Genomic DNA, 22648 nt, shown 5'->3' with positions numbered 1-22648 from the left:
GCACATGATACTCCTATTGGACCAGATGGATGACAAATTGTTTTAAATGATTTTACCAGCTCAAGAATAAATGATTTGTATGATCAGCTATTCCTGCTATCTCTTTTTTTCTAACCCCCTTCCCCCTTGCCATTAGGGCAGGAGGTACTGTAGTTACGTGCTTAACGAACTGAATCCAGAACACCTTAGACAATCCTCTTCAAGATTACATGAAAAAGTTAACACGTTATGAATAACAGGAATATCCACACGGAGTGCAAGTTCTCGTGGCAGATTTGTCCAAGTCACCGAGCTATGTACTACAATGCTCGGTGTTTAAATCCATGCCACATATAAACACTATTGTCCTTTGGAAAGACACTAATTTTCATTTGCGTATCTTCAACACAGTGAAAAGCTGAATCCAGAAACCTTAGACAATCGTCTTCAAGATTACATAAGCCATGTTCAGACGGGGTTTTGCTTGTCGGCGTAAGTTAATCCCTGCAGCATACCAAACGGCGATTCACCTCTTAGACTTACGGATAGTCACATGTGTGTCGTAGTCGAGTGGTTTAAGCACTTGATTGGAGATTCGAAGGTTGTGATTTCGAGCCCTGATCCGACATTATAGTGTCCTTTGGTAAGACATTAATATACTTTTGCCACTCTTTATCCGGATGTTAAATGGGTTCCGGTAGAAATGAATTCATGCAATTCTATATAAAGCACCTATAATCGGTGGTCACGCTCCATCAGCCGGGTGATATTGGAGGATATGAGCGCTGTGAAAAGAACTATACTCTATACTCTATCTAAAATAACGAAAAAGTCTCGTATCACAATAATCTTAGGCAATTTGCATTCCTATAGATTAGTAGGGATTATATACCTCACTTAAGAAATCCAGCCATCTGATTGGTCGAAATTGCATTCATAAACTTTAACTATTTCTGTAAAATTCCCAGTAACCATGGTTAAACAGTTCTAAAATCCCAGTAACCATGGTTACCGGGAAAATAGTTCAGTCTCCATGGTTACCCCATAGGTTTACATGTTAAAAAATGGTTTGAGCGATCGAGGATACCGTACGTATGCGAAGAATTGGTCGGTATTTTCATAAAAGACAAGACAATTCCAAACAAGACAAAAATGGCATAAGAAACTGTCTCAAGATTTCAACTTATCAAATGCAAGACTCGCTGACAGCAAGAACAACAAAAAGGGTACGTGAAATTATCCATAAACATGTTAGTTTAGTTGCTGAAAATGGAGTACCAGCATAGACGTAGACGAAAATAGATCTAGTTGTCAGGGTGTCTGATCGCGCACCCGATGTTGTGTGCTATATTCTTTCCATAGAGATTACACGCAATGCAGTCTCTATGCAGTCTACGTGCATTGCGCGACCATGCAAAAAAAGTCAAGTTTTTTTTGTTCAATTCGATATTCAAACCTTTATCTGTTGTGATCCTGAAGGTGATACTCAATAAGTGAGGTGTCATATGAAAGCGCAGGTTCTTCTCTCTATTCCCCACAGGGCCGGTCCACCCCCAAAATTGTAAAAACATCTTGCTTACACTAGAATCTAGATCTAGTCTACTCTCAAAGATACACTCATAAAAAACAACCGTGCAGATAAACTACAGGAAGGCCAAGGTGGTGTCATTAGTTGCTTCTTTTGTTTTCGGCATATAAAAGTATTAATGACTGCTTTAATATTCGAGAAATAGTTGTTTTTATACGCTCTCGGGATGGTTACAATTGGGCTATTGCCCTCGGCACGCCTCGGGGCAATAGCACAATTCTAACCTTCCCTTGAGCGTATAAAAACAACTATTTCTCTCAAAGCAGTCATTAATACTATACAATTGTCCTTTATTGACACCAAACAATCTGATGCTTTTGTAATATACATTTTGGAGACTTTTTGAGACTCGCTATATTTCTCAGATTCACATACCCATTCAATCTCTCGACTTGATTCCTTTCTACATATCCCTCTCTGTTTTGTTTTGACACACATGCATACGCACACGCACGCACTCTCTCACACACACATCTCACACACACATCTTGTCTTTCCTTCTCTCAGATTGTCTGATCAAAAATAAAAAGTGCTATTTCTTTAATCGTTCAACTTCATTTCCAGAATCAATCTCGCAGCTTACTTCTTCAATAATAAGCTGAACAAGTATTCACTCTACTCCTTGTTCTCTCTCTCTCTCTCTCTCTCTCTCTATCTCTCTCTCTCTCTCTCATTGATTTTTTCTGCTCGTTTTATTGCTGTGTTTATCCAGAATCAATCTTGCAGCCTACTGCTTCAATGCTAAGCTGTACAAGTATTCCCTATACCAGTACAAGAGAGCTTTCGAGGTCTTCAAGGTTTATCTCGGTCCCCTTCATCCGAAATCACAAAAAGGTCGACTAGGCCTTTTTATATTCTATTATCATAATGATATAATGAGTCAAATTAATAATAATAACAATACAAATAATAATAGTAATAATATTGATAATGATAATAATAATAATATTTACAATGTTATATTGTTTTGGTAATTACTCTAAATACATGAACAAATATTGAATATAATATAAATTCAGAGAAAATATCTATATAATGTGCTATATGTTTATTCTCTCTATATACTCGTTTTATGTTGTATATATCATGTCACATGTACATTTTATTTATTTGTCTCTGTGAACAATGCATGTAAACGAAACGAATTTCCTTCTGGACCAATAAATTTGAATTGAATTGAATTGAATTGAAGATTATTTCATCATCAATGTATGTGTTAACAATTGATGACTAGTAGATTGGCTGTTACTGTATATGCAATAATGCGAGAACTGTTTTAGAAAGATTTGATTTTATATCTTCCTACATATACTCTCTTCTCTGAAGTACGTGTTCTACAAAATATTATTGATGGTCATAATAATACTAATAACAGTATGAGCGAATGAGTTTGAAAGTATTGCACACTATCTTCCCATCCAAACATGACCTATGCAGATGGCGTATAATGGACAATGACCAGTGTGATATATGTAAAGAATCAGAAACAACTTTCCATGTTTTGATGAAATGTAATAAGGTTCGATTTTTTTGGAAAATTATTGAAAAGTAATTTTATAATTACTTTCCTGAGAAAATAAATATGAATATAAAAGCATAAGTTATAGGTTATTATATTAAAGAAAAGGAAAACTTTTTTTTAATTAAATTTAATGTAAAATTTAGGCCAATGCATAATATACATAATGTATATCCTAAATCTCTGTGATGGTAAAGAGTATAATAGTAAAAGTCTGTTTATTAATTTTAAAAAAAACTACGATATTACAGAGTAAATGAGCAATTTTTTTTCTTCTTGACGAAACACAAAAGATTATTTAAGAAATTTTAAGGATATAACTATTCATTTAATCACTTTTGTCTTTTATATTATATCATGTAAATTGTAAATTGATAAGGATATATATATGATGATCAGTATGTGAAATGTAAGTTTTAAACAGACGTAAGAAAGAGCAAAGTACTTATTCCCCGAATACCCCTCGAAAATTTAGGATCATTTTCTATTTAAGTAAATATGTGTGAACACTTATTACAACAACACGGCGTAACCCCCCTAATATTAAACTGATACTAAAATGAGTAACACTGTTTTGAGGGAGCTGTAATTTGTGTCCAAATTTGTGTCCAAAGTGAAAAAAAGCTCAGAAGCTGTGTGTGATAAGATACAAAATGTAATGTGCGGTGCTCTTAAAGGTAAAGACCAGTTATGGTCATGCGATTGCATTGTGAACGAAACGTTGTGGAATCGATCAGAAAAGGTTAATCATCTGCATTTAGCATCTGCAAGGTTCTGGAATCATCAAAATGATAAGAAATTCGGCCCATTCTTCGTAAAGTTACAAGCACTATACACAGAAAGATGTATATGGGACTACCCTATATCTCTCACGGACCATGAGAGAAACAAATTTACCAAATATATGAATTAGTAGGCGGTTTCCCGGCAAATTTTGTATCATCATGTATTAGTCAAAACATATTCTTTCACATGATTGGTAATGAGAACTTCCATTTCACTTTTTGATGGGGCGTTTCCAATACTGGTCTTTACCTTTAAGTGTGCTTTACGAAACCCCGCGGTAAACCGGCACCTTCTTATCACAGGCCTTTGTTATTTACGTCGGGCGAAGCTTCATCTCCGTCTTCTTGAGGGAGTATAAATTACCGAGCCATTTACTCCAGACCACACCCATGGCGTGCTCTCTCACCGTGGTTGGACCTTTCAAATATAGGCCGTTGAGGTTCGCACGATGGCAGTCATTGTACCACCAGCCTCCTTTGTACTTGTCAGCGCAGTGTTCCGGTAAACCATCATGATCGCGGTCCCGTGTACTGAACGGATAACCTGCATGATGCCACATACTGTCACCTGCACAGAAATGAGAAATTGATTTATGGTATACACATTATATAAATTAGTTAAATATATATTTGATCTCTCCGTACTCGACTTGATGCGGCGTGTATGTATTGTACAAAGCTGTCCGTTCGTCCGTCCGTCCATTAATGAATGATGTTTCTTCTGTATTCCGCTGTAACAGACGGATGCGTTTGGGAGCATTCGTTATTAGTCATGGATACTTTTCTCAACCCCTTACTCCCCGACCTGATATCCCTTTACGGGTTAAAGAAAAAAAGCAAGCAAAAACAATCAACAACACACCCCTTCCTACCCCCTCCCCTCGCCCAAAACACCGCCTGTTGTTTACCTCGTCATATGTGAGAGAACGTTTGATGGTTAATAACGTTTCACCGTAACACAGTATATTTACTACATATACATGAATTACGGTATTACCCTATGACACTATTAACGTATAACCGCTTAATCGTTAAACCGCGTAACTGTATGATTGTATTACCGTAGGGGCTTTAACCGTATTACAATGAACCATACTGACAAATTACAGTATTACAGAAATGCCTTTTTACTGTATTACCGTATTAGCTACCTTATTAACATATTACCGTATAACATATCATTAAGTACCATATTACCGTACCTTTGGGGATTCTGCGATTTCACATTGGTCCAATATGACAAACCCCCATTTATTTCATGTCGGAAAAAGAAAAAGAAACACCTTAATTGATTTTACGGTTTAATAATATTAGTGATACCAAGAGGAACCATATTTTTTATGAATTAAAATGAATAATATAATGTACAGGACACATTGCATGGGATCGCCCTATTTGATACCTGCGTCTCCGGAGTAGTTACCAAGGGCCAGAATGTACTTTGCGACCTCCCCCGCAATACTGAAATTGCTGTAAGTGGCATAGCGCGTTTGTTCATCGAAGTCTTCGAGGTCGATCCGTAGCTCGTAATAACGTAAGTGATACTACGAGGAACTATATTTTTGAATAAAGCCATGCACACGACACATTGCAGGGGATCGTCCTATTACCTACCTGCGTCTCCGAAGTAGCTGCCAAGGGCCAGGGTGTAATTTGCGACCTCATCTGCAAGACTGAAATGGTTGTAGGTGGCATAGCGCGTTTGTCCATCGAAGTCTTCGAGGTCGATCCGTAGCTCGTACGTCTTATCATGGGAAAGACGATGGATGTTGTCGTTACCGAGCCAGTGCTCGGAGGAAACGTTTCCAAAACCGTATTTGTAATCGGACCAGTAAAGAGAGAAGTCAACAGAACCATCTTGTCTACGCTGGAAGACCTACAAAGAAAGCGGGTGGGAGGAATAGGGGAGAGAGAAAAACAGATAGAGACAGATAGAGAGAGAGAGAGAAAAAAAGAAGCAGAGAGAGAGAGAGAGAGAGAAAGAGAAAGAAAGAAAGAAAGAGAGGGACAGATATCGAGATATCGAGAAAAAATAAAAGAGAGAAAGATGAAGAAAGATGTAGAAAGAAATGGAGAGAGAGAGAGAGAGAGATTGTGTGTGTGTATTGAAAAATAATTAAGAACACTTATTGCACTTCTGATGATTTAAGATGCGATGTGTGTTATCAAAGTTTATGGAATTAGTTTCGAAAAGTGTAGCAACACGAAGAAGAGTGGCTGTTATCACATTTCGCTCCAATCATAAGGATACGGAGTCTAGATTGTGAGCTAAGAAGAATGCGATGGCAAAGACTTTTAAAAAATTAACCAAATCAATATAAATAACCAATATCGATTCTGTTCTTCATGAGGGCCCTTCAATTCACCCCAGCAATTATAAAATACCCGTTAACACCAGGGTGAAGAGTGGACAATGTTGATGAATGAAATAGGACATAGGGTATATAATGCCCTTAAGTTGATTCTTAAAGGTAAAGACCAGTTATGGTCATGCAATTGCATTGTGAAAGAAACGTTGTGGAATCGATCAGAAAAGGTTGATCATCTAGCATCTAGCATCTGCAAGGTTCTGGAATCATCAAAATGATATGAAATTTGGCCCATTCTTCGTAAAGTTACAAGCACTATACACAGAAAGATGTATATGGGACTACCCTATATCTCTCACAGACCATGACAGACACAAATTTACCAAATATATGAATTAGTAGGCGGTTTCCCGGCAAATTTTTTATCATCATGTACTAGTCAAAACATATTCTTTCACATGATTGGTAATGAGAACTTCCATTTAATTTTTTGAAATTGGGGCGTTTCCAATACTGGTCTTTACCTTTACCACGATCCATTTTCGAAAAGTCAACCAGAGGACAATTGTCCCATATAATTCCTTTCCCGGATTACGTAATACTTCATCGTAATGTTCGCATACTTCAATAGATGATGCACAAGGCAAGAGTAATTTTTTAATCTTTGCGATCATGTTAAAAGTAGATGGGGTTGATTAAGATGCCATTCTAGCTATCACCGTCATTTCTCACCGTCCAGCGGCCACCGTCCGTTTCCGTATCGCAGTACACAGAGAGAGGATCACCACCATCCCCATGGGGATAGATGGGATGCACTCCGCTGAGATGGGATAGTCCACCAGTCTGAATCTCAGCGCAGTCACGTGGGAGTCTAGGAACTACTAGATAGTATGAGAGATACCAAACTGATAGTATGAGAGATACCAAAAAACCACAGTCCATGGTATATCATCTGAGTTTTTACCTATTCAATCTGGAATTCCACAAGGGTCCATCCTTGGACCTCTTCTCTTTATTATGCACATCAACGATTTACCCTTAGTACTAAAAAATTGTAAAATAAATATGTATGCTGATGACACTATTTTATATTATGCTAGTAATGACTTTTCTGAACTGGAAAACAAAGTAAACGAAGATTTAGTAAATGTGAAAAAATGGCTTGATGTCAATAAGTTAAGTTTAAATATAAATAAAACAGAATACATTGTACTAGGAACAAAAAATCGTCTTAAACTAGCACGTAATACAAATTTGAATATTAACATAGATGGAACCCCTCTGAAAAGAGTTACTACATGCAAGCATTTGGGAGTGATTGTGGATGAAACTTTATCATGGACAGACCATATTAAATCTGTACAAAAGAAATGTAGTAGTGGATTGTATATGTTAAAATCAATACGTAATATTGTTGGTAAAGATACATTGAAATTAGTATATAATGCATTGATTGTATCCCACCTCTCCTATTGTGATGTAATATGGGGAAACTGTGGAAAGTGCCTTCAAAATGATCTCCAGAAACTTCAAAATCGGGCAGCTCGAATAATAAATGATACCCCTTGGGATTCATCGGGAAGCTACAACCTTAATAAACTTGGATGAGATACGCTTGAACAGAAAAGGAAGGAAAATATCGCTTTAATGACTTTCAATATACTTAATAAAAAAGCCCCTTCTTATTTAATTGATAAATTTTCGTTCAGAGAAAGACCACATAATACGAGAAGTGGCAATCTATGTATTAAGACAATCCAGCCTAAAACGGATAGTACCAAACGCACATTTGTGTACAGAGGCGCTTGCCTATGGAACTCACTACCACACGAAGTGCAAGCTGCACAAACCAAGTACAGTTTTACAACAGGTCTTAAAAGAATAACCAATTTATAATTATATACAATATACTATGCTCAAATATGTCTATGAACTTTCGAATGTTTCCTTTTTATTTTTGATGTATCCATTTTGTGTTGTTTGAATTTATATTGTTGTGTATGCATCTGCTCGGGTATTTTTAAATTTCCATATGATGTAATATAGTTTCATTTTATCCGAAAATGATTAAATAATATAGTTTTATCTGCTGTGCTTGTTATTCTAATTCATTTTTAAGTGTTCTTTTACTGACTTGAATAAAATAAAATTGTAATCATATCCTTAATTGTAATAATGCAGTATCTTGACCGGCCACATTTGATTTTATTTTTTTAATATATCATTTCTGGCAGTTTATATGCACTAGTAACAATTTGTATTTCCTATTTTAATTTGAAGTATATTTATAGTACTCTTGTTTTGACACTCATACTTATTGTTATCCATATACATATACTTTTTCGGCAGTACTATTCTATTGTTACATTTTTAGATATTTATCTTGATCATTTATTGTTTGTTTTAAATATGTCATTGATGTACCATTATCATTTTTATGTTAATTCGATGTATTTACATTGTGTCACACGGCCCCAATGGAAATCAGTCTTGTAACTGTTTGGGCTTTTTTAACCGTGTATAAATAAAGATATCAATTCAATTCAATTCAATAGGAAATACAAAGGTGTCGTAGTTAGAGAGAATTGAATTTCTTTGGACCGGCCTCTCATAGGAGAAGGTCTCGGATTCGATCCTTGCTTGGTACTTACATCCTTGGACAAGGTTTACTTCCGACCCAGGGAGATATATATACATGTCTTGTCTGTTTAATTTTGCTACAAGGTGTAATAAATGGGCACCTGACTGGTTCTACAGAGAGACCTTCTTAATGTCGAGAGCTCCGGAATCGGTAGCCTAGCAAATAGAGACAATAACTTAGAAAATATTGGAGTTTTTTGAGCACCTTACGTGGTGGATGAGAGCCCTGGACAGGAATTCAATATCAGCGACGTAGTATAGGGATGGTGTTATAACAAAAATATAGTTTAAAGAAAACGTAATAAAGAAAATTTCAAGTTGACAAGTAACAGGAGGAGTGATCATACCACAATGCGGACTTGGAGGGCATTGAATTAAATATCTCATTGTAAGAAAAAATACGTTTAGACTAAAATGGCCTTATGAATCTCCATTTAATCGTGATCAACAATTGCTGCTATTTAGTGCCTCAAAAGATGAGGACTACAGCGTGTGAATCAGTTATTCCAAAGGACCCTTGTACTGTTCATATTTTATTAATTTTGTCGACAATTCCTGAATGTTAATCTTCCATGGTGCGCCAAACACCGCACAAATCACTGATTCAGCCATGCGTCACAAGAATGGCGCTTCGTGTACAAGAGGCATGTAACGGTTATAACGCCGGACGTTGAGCGGGAGGTGTCATTCGCCTGACGTAGGACTGCGTTAGCGACCTTTGTCGTCTTCGACGCGTAGTATGAGGGAGACACCGTATAGACAATAATACTTATAAATTAATAGCCATCATAGATTTGATAAAAATAGCACAATCCTACGCCAGGGAATTGAAACCCCGTGTACACCGGGAATGCTATGAAATGCTCACCGTCCGTGGCGGTGACTTGCGTCATTTCGGCCGGTATGATCGTAGACATTTCCGTGAGGTCAGCCATAACTGAGGGTGCTTCTGCCGTGACACAAGATTCATAGAAAGCATTTAATAATAACAGTTATGATGATGATAATAATAATGATCATAATGATAATAATAATATAAATCACGATCATAATAAGAAGAAGGAAAACAAGAACAAAAACAAGAAGAAAGAGAAGAATGATAAGAAACCAATTATGGCCTTTAGGTGTGGGGGTATTGAGGGTACCAGGGGGGGGGGGGCACCTAATGTATTACGTTCAACAAATGTAAATAAAGAAGGCCACCTGTTGCCAGTGATTTTCTGAAACGAGAAACGTGCGATTTCTCTATGTATAAAAATATATGTGGATATTCACGTTCATTTGAAAATCATATTTTGATTCCGAAATGATCTACAGGGCCAACAAATACCCCCACTAGTGGTAACATGAGATTCACAGTGTTAATATTTCAGCTCTCAGAATTCTGGAAAGATGTATCAAACAAACAACTTTAACAAAGCAAATATCGAAATTTGTCTAATGCTGGTACATTTTGTTTGTTTGTTTGATTGATTTTATTTCTGCGTTCAAAAATATACAAATTCAAATTCAAAGTACAAAATTTCGAACAATAACAAATACAATGAATACAATGTTTACAAAAGTAATTAAATGAAAAATCATGTTCAATTATATCATTCGATAAACATGTACGAAGCATACAATAACATAAGAAATATGAAATATTTTCAATAAATTAGAGAGGTAATTTGGAACGCAGGAGACCGCCATCGTGAGCGGTTAGGCTGGAGATGGATGGCGGCCTCGTAAAAAGAATTGGCGACATAACTCTCTTCGAAAAACTGAGTGACCAAGAGGGTGCGGTGCAAGTGCAGGTGCAGTGAGCAGTTGCATGATAAAGAATAAATAAGTCACGGTTTTGTTATACTAATTTAGAGAGGGGGAGCGTATGATTGTATTATTTGTCGTTTAAGTGTAGCTTTTAAGGAGTAGATGGTTGAACAAGACTTTATGTTGTCGGGTAAATCATTCCAAATGTCCGGGCCAGAATGTCTAACAGATTTGTGTGTTATTGATAATTTGGGGTTTGTAAGATGGAAGTTTCCAGATATGCGAGTAGAGTATGAATGAACGGAATTATTAAACCTAAACATGTTATCAAAGGATGGTGGAAGCAGATTATTAATGTACTTAAACATAATAACTGCTACTTGAGTAGTGTTCAGATCGAAAATTTTTAGTGTTTTAAGTTTATAGAATAAAGGATCAGTGTGAGCTAAGAAATGCGAACCTGTACAAATACGTATGGCTTTCTTTTGCAGTTTGAAAATAGAATTGATTTTTGTCGAACCACAATTTGCCCATACACTATTACAATATGTTATATACGGGAGAACTAGCGAATTATATAGTAGGAATAAGGTTGCATGGGGTAGAAGAAACTTTAACTTGGAGATTATTCCAATACTTTTGGAAATGCACATTGTAACTTGGTGTAAATGATCATTCCAAGTCAAGGTTTCATCTATAAGAACACCCAAAAACTTGGAATTAGTTTTCTTCTCTAGTAGCATACCATCGATTTTAATATATATAGGTGTTTCTGTATTATGAGAATGATGTTTAAAATACATGAAATGAGTCTTTTTTGTATTAAGTGAAAGTTTATTGGATTTAAACCAATCTGATACTTTGTTAATTTCATAATTCAAAGTATTGTTTAACGAATTAAGGTCTTTATGGGAATAAAAGATATTTGTATCATCGGCAAATAAGATAAAAGAAAGAAGGGGGGATGTATTGATAATATCATTTACATAAAGAAGAAATAACAGTGGACCTAAGATGGAGCCTTGAGGAACACCGCATTGAATTAAAAGAGGATCAGAATCATAACTATTAAATGTAACATATTGTCTTCTGTTTGTTAAATAATCTTTAAACCATAAGAGTGGCTGACCCCGAATTCCGTAATGACTGAGTTTGGAGAGTAGAATAGCGTGATTGAGCGTATCAAATGCTTTACTCAAGTCACAGAATATACCTATAACATGCTCTTTGTTAGCTATGGCACTTGTAATTTTGTCATAAATTTGAATTAATGCTAAGTCAGTTGAGTAATTTTTTCTGAAGCCATATTGATTTGAATTGAGTATTTTGTGTTTAGTGATAAATTTGTGTAGCCTATTATGAACGATCTTTTCTAAGACTTTAGATATACTTGGGAGTAGGGAAATTGGACGATAGTTACTAATTTCGTGAGGATCATCTTTTTTGAGAATGGGGTTGACTTTAGCTAGTTTTAATAAATCAGGGAAAACACCTTGCGATAACGAGTGATTAAATATGTGAGTTAAAGGCTTTGCAAGTGGATACATTATTTCTTTTAGGAGAGACATACTTATTTTATCAAAACCGTGCGATTTTGAGTTGTTAAGAGATTGGGTAATGTTAATAATTTCGCTAGGATTTGTCGGATTTAAAAAGAGGGACTCTTGGTTTTGATTGGAAAGATAGTCTTTAAAGTGTGCGTGAGTTCTATTAATTTTGCTGGCGAGTTCTGGGCCGATATTCGTAAAAAATGAATTAAATGAATTTGCATGAAGACTAGGATCATGTATTTTAGTGCCATTTAATGTGATATTATCCGTGGGTGGGGGATTCGTTTTTTTCCCATTACCTCTTTGATAATTTTCCAAGTTGCAGTTGTGTTTGAACTGGCCTTTTTTATTTTATTAGAAAAATGCAATCTACGGGATGTACGGATAAGTTTTGTTAATTTGTTTCGATAAATTTTATATGTGTTTAGGTTAGTGTCAGTTGGATTGTGTAAATGTAATTTGTAGAGGCGATTGCGTGTTTGTATTGATTTCAATAAACCTTTAGTTATCCAAGGATTCCTGGGTTTATTTCGCTTATTACTCATTTTGCCTAAAGGAATATTCTTTTCATAATAATATTGCAATTTGTTACTAAAATGTTTATATGCAGTATTGACATCATTTACACTATATACCTCAGCCCATCCCTCGAAAAATAAATCCTGTTTCAGCAATTCTATATTACGTTTGGATTCTTTGCGATATATAAGCTCATCAAATGATTTACGGCCAGATAGTTTGCATTCACAAGTTAAAAATATGGGTAGGTGATCCGACACTTCAGAACACAATATTCCACCGATGGTTTTGTTGTTATGTACGTTTGAAAAAATATTGTCAATCTGAGTTGATGAATGTGGATTTATTCTGGTGGGTTTATTAATAATCGAAAAAAAGCCGTATGAATGCATCAACTGCATACAATTGGTTGAGTTACTGTTATCAGATGAGGGTGAGAAGTTGATATTAAAGTCACCAAGGATAAAATTGTGTTTATTTTCATCCCCTATTTTATGAAGATAAAAATCCAGTTCGTCACAGAATAAATCACAATTAGAATCAGGGGGTCTATAAATCAAACCTATGATGACGTTTTTGGCATTTGAGTTATTAATTTCGATAAATAAAGATTCAGCTTGTGTTAGTTTAATATCTGAACGGATTTTGAAGTTTATGTTTTGTGTAATATAAAACGCAACACCGCCACCTCTTCTTCCTTTGCGGTCCGCCCTAATCAACTTATAATTAGGCAAATTGAACATATCTGGAGAATTCTGATGTAACCAAGTCTCACTTATTCCAATGACGGAAAATGCAAAATTATTTAAAGAGTGTAAAAGGTTTTCAACGTATTCGAAATTTTTGTTCAGACTTCTGGAGTTTATATGTAAAAGTGAAATATTGTCTGGTTTGTAAGAAAATGAATTTTTGAATTCTTGGGGTGTGTAGTATTTGCTCTCGTTTATATCGTCGACAAGAATATCGGGAGTGTGCGCGTGCGAATTCATTTAACGATACGTATTATGTAAAGTACCGAAAATTTGGAGGATGAACAACTGCATGTGTGATGCTGGTGCGTTTGTGTGTGTACGAAGTGCAAGTGTGCGGGTAACTTCAAAATATAACACAAATAAAAATACAATAAGACCCATCTTGGTCACAGTTACAATAATTGCTTAGGAGCAACAGAGCGGAGCCCGACCGCCCGAGTAAAGGGTGTATTTTTGACACGCAAAATAGAGGGGCTGGGAAGAAACAAAATGCTTGATAACAATAATGACAAATCGGAGTACGATTATTAAATGGCAAAGAGGGATTTGACATTCCCGCTCATCAAAACTAGTTCAGTCTATAACAATGGATTTTGTGATTGACACAGGAGTTTTGCAAAACAAAGAGATTTGTTGTGCGGAGGAGAAAAATGTATGCATGTTAAAGCAGACTCTGAGATGATGCTTAATAGCAATAACGTCATTTCGGAGTACAATAATATTAAATGGCAAAGAGGGTTTTGACATTCCCGCTCAAAAAACAAAAAAAGTTCAGTCAATTACAATATAACAGATAGACTCAAATTTTTGGAATGCTATACAGATAATAATTATTGATAAAGAGTGAGGACTTCGGTCTTGATAATACCAGTCGTCAAGATCAAAGGATAACGAATACTTGTCTCAAGCCCATTTGAGGGTAAAGAATACATTCCTGCATGATACAAAGTTCTACTGCATGTCCCCTGGAAGGAATACAATCATGACAATTTAGGATTAGTGACAACCGTACAATTCTTTCAAGATTCAAATGCTTTACCCATTTGGACAATCGAATTTTCCATCATGATAATTGTCACATACAAAAACCAAAAAAATAAAAATAAACAAATAAATTGAGTTTTGAGAAGAAAGTTAGGCTTGTCAAACAATGGACCCATCGCACCCATGCGTCGAGTATTTCTGAGATAGAGCACCACTGCGGACCAACATGAAGATTGGTCAGCCGTGGCGCGGAGAAGCCACGCCCAAACGTTAGACACATGTGAACGATAAGTCCATGTATTTGTTACATTTTAATAAGCCCATCATATACGAATCGCGTGACTGACACGGGTGTTTTGCAAATCAAAGAGATTCGTTGTGCAGATGAGAAATATTCATGCATGCTAAAGCAGACCATGACATAATGTTTGATAGCATGACAATTCGGAGTACAATTATTAAGTGGCAAAGAGGGTTTTGACATGAATTCCCGGTCATCAAAACAATTTCAGTCAACCACAATAAAACAGATGGATCCAAAACAGTTGAACGCTATACAAATAATTATTGATAAAGGGTGAGGAATTCGTTCTTGACAATCCCAGTGATCAAGATCAAAGGTTAATACAAATTTGTCTACGACCCCGAGGCCAGTGGAGGGTAAGCTATACATTCCTGCATGATACAAAATGGAGCTGCATGACCCCCGAAAGGTCATGACAATTTGAGATTAGTGACAACAATACAATTCTCTCAAGATTCAAAAGCTTTACACATTTAATGTGGTTTTGAAAAGAAAGTTAGGCTGGTCAAACAATGGACCCATCGCACCCATGCGTCGAGTATTTCTGAGATAGAGCACCACTGCGGACCAACATGAAGATTGGTCAGCCGTGGCGCGGAGAAGCCACGCCCAAACGTTAGACACATGCGAACGATAAGTCCATGTATTTGTTACATTTTAATAAGCCAATCATATACGAATCGCGTGACTGACACGGGTGTTTTGCAAATCAAAGAGATTCGTTTTAGGGGCTGTATTCTAATAATATATAATATTCTGCTTTTATATAGCGCTAAATACAAATGTCTCTAAGCGCTTTACAGATATACTATACCCCTTCCAAAAATTACTCAAGATGAGATAATTTCAATAGAATTCCGCATTTTAAATGACATGGATGAGGTTTTGAATTAAAAAGATCTCTTCACTACTAACCTATGCTTTATTTCTCCACAGCATTTCACATCTAGACGTATAAAGTATGTATGTAAAAAAAACAAAACACCTCTACTGACATTTTGTGGAACCTTCGACTGTGGGATTTTATATAATATTAGCCATGTTCAACGGGGTTTTGCGAGTCGGTGTAAGTTAATCCCTACATCAGTAAATACCTCATTTAATTTAACTTGCCATAATTAAGTTAACACGACCTTCCATCAACAAGTGTAATGGCGCCTTCCGCATAAACCGTGCGAAATCTAATTTTTTATTTTCGATTGTAACAAACAATTCTACTGAAAGGTCACAGATACCCCCGAGTGTAAGTGAGAGCATCCACACGTTCAACTTACGCTACCCTCTAGTGGTATAAGCGAGTTACTCCTGAATAAATCCAGGAGTAAATAGGTCGGGGTAAAGGTAGGCGTAGCTAACACGACCATCGTTTAGACGGTGCTACTACGACCTTTACACCTACCTTACCATATTTACCCGAATAGCTTTCAACACGACCTTTACCCCGAGGTAAATTGCATCCGCCTGAACAAGACTTTCAAAATCGTTGATCCGTGCCAATTCCATGATGTTTGGAGAAAAATAATTAAAAAAAGATACACTCTCTTTATGTAAGGGATTTATCAAGGGAAAAGGGGGATAAAGCGGGAAGGCGGGAGAAAAAATAATCGAAAACCAGGGAAATGCCCTAATCTTTACTTGCGTTCACGTATGTTCTTTCTATCTGACAACAGTTTCATACCACGCATCTTCCTAATCAGGGCTCTTTCTTTTAACCTCAAGATACCTTCTTCTACTTTCTGCACATTCAAACTTTCTGAACCATATACCATCGCTACTATTAGGTCTACTGCTATGATATTCATCAAAACCCACAAAATAGGAAAGTTACAAAATATTCTTAATATGTTTTTAAAACCTTTATCAGAACTCAAATGCTTTGGTTTATTGTTCTTACGCTCATTGCAATGTTTCCCTTGGAAACCAGGTGAGCAGTGGCACAGATAGCTTTCCATAGTCTCCTCGCACCAGCCGTTTTCACAGAGCTTCTTGTCACAATCTATGAAAGATAAAGGAAAGAAACTTAGTTTGTGTGTCTGTGTATATGTGTGTGCGTGCGTGTGTGTGTGTGTGTTCATGCGTATGTCTATGAGACGGGTGAGCATGTCTTGGTTTTTTGATTGCATACTCAATAAAACGGAAAACATATGACTTCATATGAACTATACAGAAATGGAAAAAAGAAACTGTAAACTTTCAACGGTATAAGCATCTTTTTATTTTCTCTTTCTCATTATAATTCCATCAGTAAATGCACATGACTAATACTTGAATTAAATCAATGTATCATTCATTCATTCATTCATTCATTTAATTTTCGTGTCCATGAAGTTCAGGCCTAGGCCTTATAGTTCATATCAGGACACTTACCCCCTGTGCAATCATCCCCCGGAAAATTACCCACCGGAAAAGTACCCAAAAAGGAAAACCACCCCTCCAAGGACAATTTCCCAGGGGGGGGGGGGGGGGGGTATTGTTCTCGGGGTGGTTGTCCTAGGGGTTAGTTTTCCCGGAACCCATATAGTTCACTGTTTTGCATGACTATTTATTGTGGATATGAAAATCTAAAATAAGTTAAATTACTGGTGAACACCGTAATGGTGATACACCTAGATCGTTTTCCGAGCGAAATTGGAGGGAACATTCATGTTTTTTGCAGAGGTATTATGCCAACCCCTTCCTGACAAAAAGTTGTATCAGTTTTATATTCATTTTAATATAGAGCCACATGCATTAGTTATTTAAAAGTTCGTTCCATCGGCTCAAAGGGAAATTGATTAGACGTCTATGAACGACTGACGGAGAGAAGCTGTTTTTTTTTTTTTTTACGGTTTTGTATTTAAATGTTCTGACATGCTACCAGTGGCGTATCAAGGCCTTTGCAGCAAGAGGGGCATTATATCTGTTTTTACCGTGATCCAGTATGTTTCCGTTAGGAACCTACGCTCTGAGGGTCATGCATGGTTATGGAAGGGTGGCTGACTATTTTCAAAAGTAAGGGTCTTTTCAGACCTTTCACAAAGACTGAGGTCGACTTAGGTTGGATTTGGACTGTGGCAGGCTGTTAGTGCCACTGTGTGCTCTCATCATTCCTGGAGTTGGTCTTTCAAAGGACGTTGAAATTGTGGTCATAAATCTACAAAATTGACACTTTTGTATATTTCACTGTTGAAGAAGAAAAAGTTTATCTAAAAAACATATTTATTTATATCCTTTTTTTGGGGGGGGGGGGATTTTCCTCTAATTTCATATCTGGTTCATTAACTTTTATGCGCATAAACTGCCCATTATAGCATAAGTCCAAATCTTAAGTAGAACTGAAATTTAAGTAATTTTTGGTTCTACCATGAATCATCAAAAATATCAATTACGTAGATTTGTGACCAAGATATGCACATCGCTTTAGAGACAAATGGTGAGATCAACCATTGGCATGAACGGCCTGTCATAGTTCAAGTCCAACTTTAGTTGATATTTGTCTCCGTTAAACATCCCCCCCCTTGCTCCTCCTACAAAACGCCGCTACATAACATAGCACAACGACAACGTGGATTGCTAAGATCGACGTCCTTTTAATGCACTGCCTTGAATGGACGTCACACGTATCAGTCCACGCAAATCTAAAAGTCCCTTTTTGTCTTCGTGAAACACTCCCTTTCTCCTCCTACAAAAACGCCGGTACATAACACTTTGTATTGGCAAGAGGTACAACAAAGAAAAAGGTCAATTACCGGTTTGTTCTAATAAAAGGCCATCCATTCTCTTTTGAGTAGGTACTTTGTATTTTAAATGCACTTTGGCCCCGTAGTGAGAGGCAAACAAAAATCTTCCAGAACCCTATACGTGAGGTTTGCAAGGTAACGGGGTATCTTATTGAGAATATGGCGTTTGATCGATATGCAAATGGAGTTATGACCACGTAAGTCTAGTTTGCAGGCACAAACCCTGGCTAGTCGTAAAAGAGAGTCTGCACTATAAGACTACCATATGCCATGTACTATAGCTGCTCCTTACACACTGGGCTAGGCTTCTTTCAAGGCACAATGATTTTTTGATAAAGTGTCAAATTAGGGTCTGTGCTTGCAGACTAACGTAAGCCGGCGCTTCTCAAACTTTTATGAAAGTCGAGGCCCACCATTTGCTCTGTACTAGAAATTCTCAATGATAAAAGCACCCTAAATATAAAGATTTGCAAAAATTTTCCTTTTCTACCTCTGTATGGAAAAGTTTATCCCGCTATCAACAAAGAAGAAAATGACAGTTTTTTGTTAATGTACCTGTAGATGGAGAGAGATGCATGTTTGATTTCTATGTGAGGTTTACTTATGTGAGCGCGGGGGGGGGGGGGGGGGGCTAAGAGAAGCCCCCCCCCCCCATCGTACATGCCGTTTTCCCCAAGCTTCGTTAACAAGAATGTTCGTAATTTTGAAAATGCATGAGTTTGTAGTATCAAATGTTCATCATCCGAAAATTCAATAGAACGCCTTTGAAAGCTATATTATTTTTGGATTTAAGAAAGTTTAGAATAAATATTATGAGCCCTATTCCATTTAAGGAATTATGAAACCTTACATAATTTTCGAAATTATGGGACTTTGGTAGAAAGAACCATAGGACTGGACAGCCCAAACTGTTGGGAGTTGTATACCCTATTTCATTGTTGGGATAATAAACCACCAGGAATGTAATTTGACATTCCTATTCCAGAATTATGAACCTTCGTAGAATTTAACTTGGGAAAACGAGTGCCCTCATAACTAACGCCTACATTTGTGTTATGAAAAAGGGTGGGGTCTAAATGATTACCAGGAAAATTGCATGCTCTGTATCCCTCTCTCTCCTTCTCATTGATATTTTGCTACTTGTTTTATTGCTTTGATTATCAAGAATCGATCTCGCAGCCTACTTCTTCAATGCTAAGCTGTACAAGTATTCCCTATACCAGTACAAGAGAGCTTTCGAGGTCTTCAAGGTTTATCTCGGTCCCCTTTATCCGAAATCACAGGAGGCTCGGCAAGGCCAAAAAGAGCTGAGACCATGTATTTCGGTGCAATGGTCATCCTTCCCGGCTGACGTCAGAGACGTTATTGCATTTCAATTTGCCCTGCGATGTTTTATAAAGTAATGCCGGAGATGTTACATTTATTTTTTTATAATTCGTATGTTTTCGAATGAAATAAAATAAATATTGGAGACAATAAAACAAGTCAATACTCTGATAAGAAGGGATTAGAATTACTTGCACAACATGTCCTAGGATTGTGTACTTGTCTCTTTTGGTTTCCTTCCCATAGCCATTTCTTCTCTTGGTATTATCTGAAATACCTCAGAGTTTTTATTTAAAATTCATCTTCCCATTAACACCCAATACGTTATCATCAATGATTTAAATGAGAATGACATGATGAGATGTACAGAAGAGTAGCAACAAAGACGAAACTTTAAACGAGAGAATGTTTATATGAGATCAAAACAATTTAATATGAAGAAGATGTGCTTCTTACACTATGTTATAATTATTGAACACGAATGGGGCTGCATGAAATCGATATTTGATAATAATGAATGATTATTTCATCTTTAATGTGTATCTGTATGAAATTGGTGACTAGTAGGTTGACTGGTACTTTATATGCAAAAATGCAAGAACTGTGTTCGTAAGATATCTATCTCTATATTTCTTTACATATACCCTCTTCTCTGAAATCCGTTTTCTACAATACATCAATGATGGTAATAATAATTCTAGTAACAATATGAGCAATGATAATGTTTTTGAAACACGTCAGTTCAATATTAATATGTGCAAGGCGCAAAGGGAAATAAATTGTATTTTTCTCTTTTTCCGCCTCTTTACTAATGCATGAATAAAATTCACTGCATCAATCTTGCAGCCTACTTCTTCAATGCTAAGCTGTACAAGTATTCCCTCTACCAGTAAAACAGAGATTTCGAGAACTTCAAAGTTTATCACGGTACCCTTCATCTAGAATCACAGGGGCTCGACAAGGCCAAAAAGAGCTGTGACCATTCAGTGTGATACAACAAACATCTTTCCATGCTAACAGTGGCGGATCCAGGGGGGGGGGGGCCCGGGGGGCCCGGCCCCCCCCCCCTTGAGAAAAAATCATGTAAAATCACGTGATTTTTACCTTTTTGGGGGGTTGGGCCCCCCCCTGGCGCTCAAGGGGGGGGGGGGGTGCAAATTGAAATTTTTTTGAGTCACAAAAAAAAAAAAAAAAGTGCTCACCCCCCCACCCCCCCCCCCCCCCCCCCCCCCCCCCCCCCCCCCCCACTGAGCGAATTTTTGGCCGGCGCGTTTTTCAAATTTTCGGGAGCAAAAAAAAAAATTGTGCTCTGTACACACACAACCTTCACACTTCACTGAGTTACACTTCCATAAATGGTTGAAATAAGAATGAGATGTTGTTGAAAATTCCAGAATGGTAAGAACAAAGACAAAGATATAAATGAGATATTATTTAAATGAGATAAAAACAATTTCATATGACTAAAATGTGCATCTTACATTCTGATATAAGTATTGAAAACGAATAGTGCTACATGGACATCGAGACTTAATAATAATTAACGATTATTTCATCATCAATGTATGTCTGTTTAAAATTGATGACTAGTAGATTGACTGTTACTTTATACGCAGGAATGCAAGAACTGTGATCGTAAAATATCTATCTCTAAAATTCCCTACATATAGGTTCTTCTTTGAAGTACGTTTTCTACAATTGATTTTTTATTTGATTTTATTTCTGCATTTTTTCCATATAAAATATAACTGAATAACAAAGAACCTATAAATGTAAGGTAATAATACAACATAAACAAACAATAATTTCTTCATGTCAAATTTTTTTTTTACATAATATATATATACATATAATAACGACACTTAATATTTCCATAACATATAATCATGAATTTAAAGTATTATCCAAACTATTCTGTTGGAAAAGTGCAGGAGACCGCAATCATAAGCAAAGCTCGACAAGGATGGCGGCCTTAAAAAACACACACCAAAAAAATCTTAAGGTAAACCTTAAAATGTAAAAGTGTTTAAACGATCTTTGTGTATGAGTTGGTGAGTGTGTTGTGCAAGTGTATGTATATATAGTGTATATATATATATATATATATATATTGTGTGCGTTTGTGTGCGTGTGTGTGCGTGTGTGTACATGTGCACGCGAGCGTGCGTGTTTGTATGTGTTTGTAACCAATAGTGGAAGTGCACGTAGCTCTGTGTGGTATAGTGGAGCCTTTAATACCTTCAATACATTTATGATGGTAATAATAATAATACTAATAACAATATGAGCAATGGTAAAGTTTGTTAAACGTAGAATTTAACTTGGGAAAACGAGTGCCCTCATAACTAACGCCTACATTTGTGTTATGAAAAAGGGTGGGGTCTAAATGATTACCATGAAAATTGCATGCTCTGTATCCCGGAGGAATTCCTAACTTTCCATTCCGTCTAGGGCAACCGTTAGCCACCGTCGGAACAGGGATAAGCTTCGGAATCGTCTGTACCATACTGCCGTTGGTGTGTTGCTTCTGCAGACACTCGTTGAACATTGGTAAGGTGTAGTTGAGCCCAAACGCGTTCTTGTGGCAGGTTTGTGTCATTTCAATTGCATCTAATGGCGCGGGTAAACCTGTGTGCCGGAAAGATGATGATGATAATGATGTTGACCATGATAGTGGTATGATGATAGTGATGATGATGATGACGTTGATGGTGGTGATGATTATGACAATACGAACAACACCACCAACAATATCATAAACCTAATATTAATAATGATGATAATTATGATAATAATAATGAAATTATCATGATAACAATAAGAAAACAAAGAATGATTATTAACAAAAAATGTGGATTTTTGCACATGGGTATTTAGGAGGGGCACTGACATTATAAAACTAAGGGCACCAATCGTATTATT

General features: G+C 36.6%; 1 protein-coding gene across 1 annotated transcript; it reads right to left on the bottom strand.

The window, feature by feature from the left end:
- Window positions 1-4136: 4136 nt before the first annotated feature.
- LOC577186 (ficolin-2-like) lies at window positions 4137-22325 on the bottom strand. Its single transcript, XM_030978702.1, has 5 exons — window positions 22121-22325; window positions 9689-9769; window positions 6913-7058; window positions 5486-5747; window positions 4137-4439 (listed from the first exon to the last, which is right to left on the bottom strand). The coding sequence occupies exons 1-5, from the start codon at window positions 22323-22325 to the stop codon at window positions 4186-4188; spliced, it is 948 nt and encodes a 315-aa protein (XP_030834562.1). The 3' UTR covers window positions 4137-4185.
- Between the last annotated feature and the right edge of the window lie 323 nt (window positions 22326-22648).

This window comes from Strongylocentrotus purpuratus, unplaced genomic scaffold (assembly GCF_000002235.5).
Source record: "Strongylocentrotus purpuratus isolate Spur 01 unplaced genomic scaffold, Spur_5.0 spur5_scaffold_1, whole genome shotgun sequence".
Lineage (NCBI taxonomy): Eukaryota > Metazoa > Echinodermata > Echinoidea > Camarodonta > Strongylocentrotidae > Strongylocentrotus > Strongylocentrotus purpuratus.
This window is presented reverse-complemented; position numbering and strand designations above follow the sequence as displayed.

Excerpts from the sequence above, each read along its gene's own strand:
- LOC577186 (XM_030978702.1), bottom strand. The coding sequence starts at position 22,325 with ATGACACAAACCTGCCACAAGAACGCGTTTGGGCTCAACTACACCTTA. Across the intron at positions 7,059-9,688 it reads GCAAGTCACCGCCACGGACG|TTCCTAGACTCCCACGTGAC; the intron begins GTGAGCATTTCA and ends ACTATCTAGTAG. Across the intron at positions 5,748-6,912 it reads CGGACGGTGGCCGCTGGACG|GTCTTCCAGCGTAGACAAGA; the intron begins GTGAGAAATGAC and ends CTTTCTTTGTAG.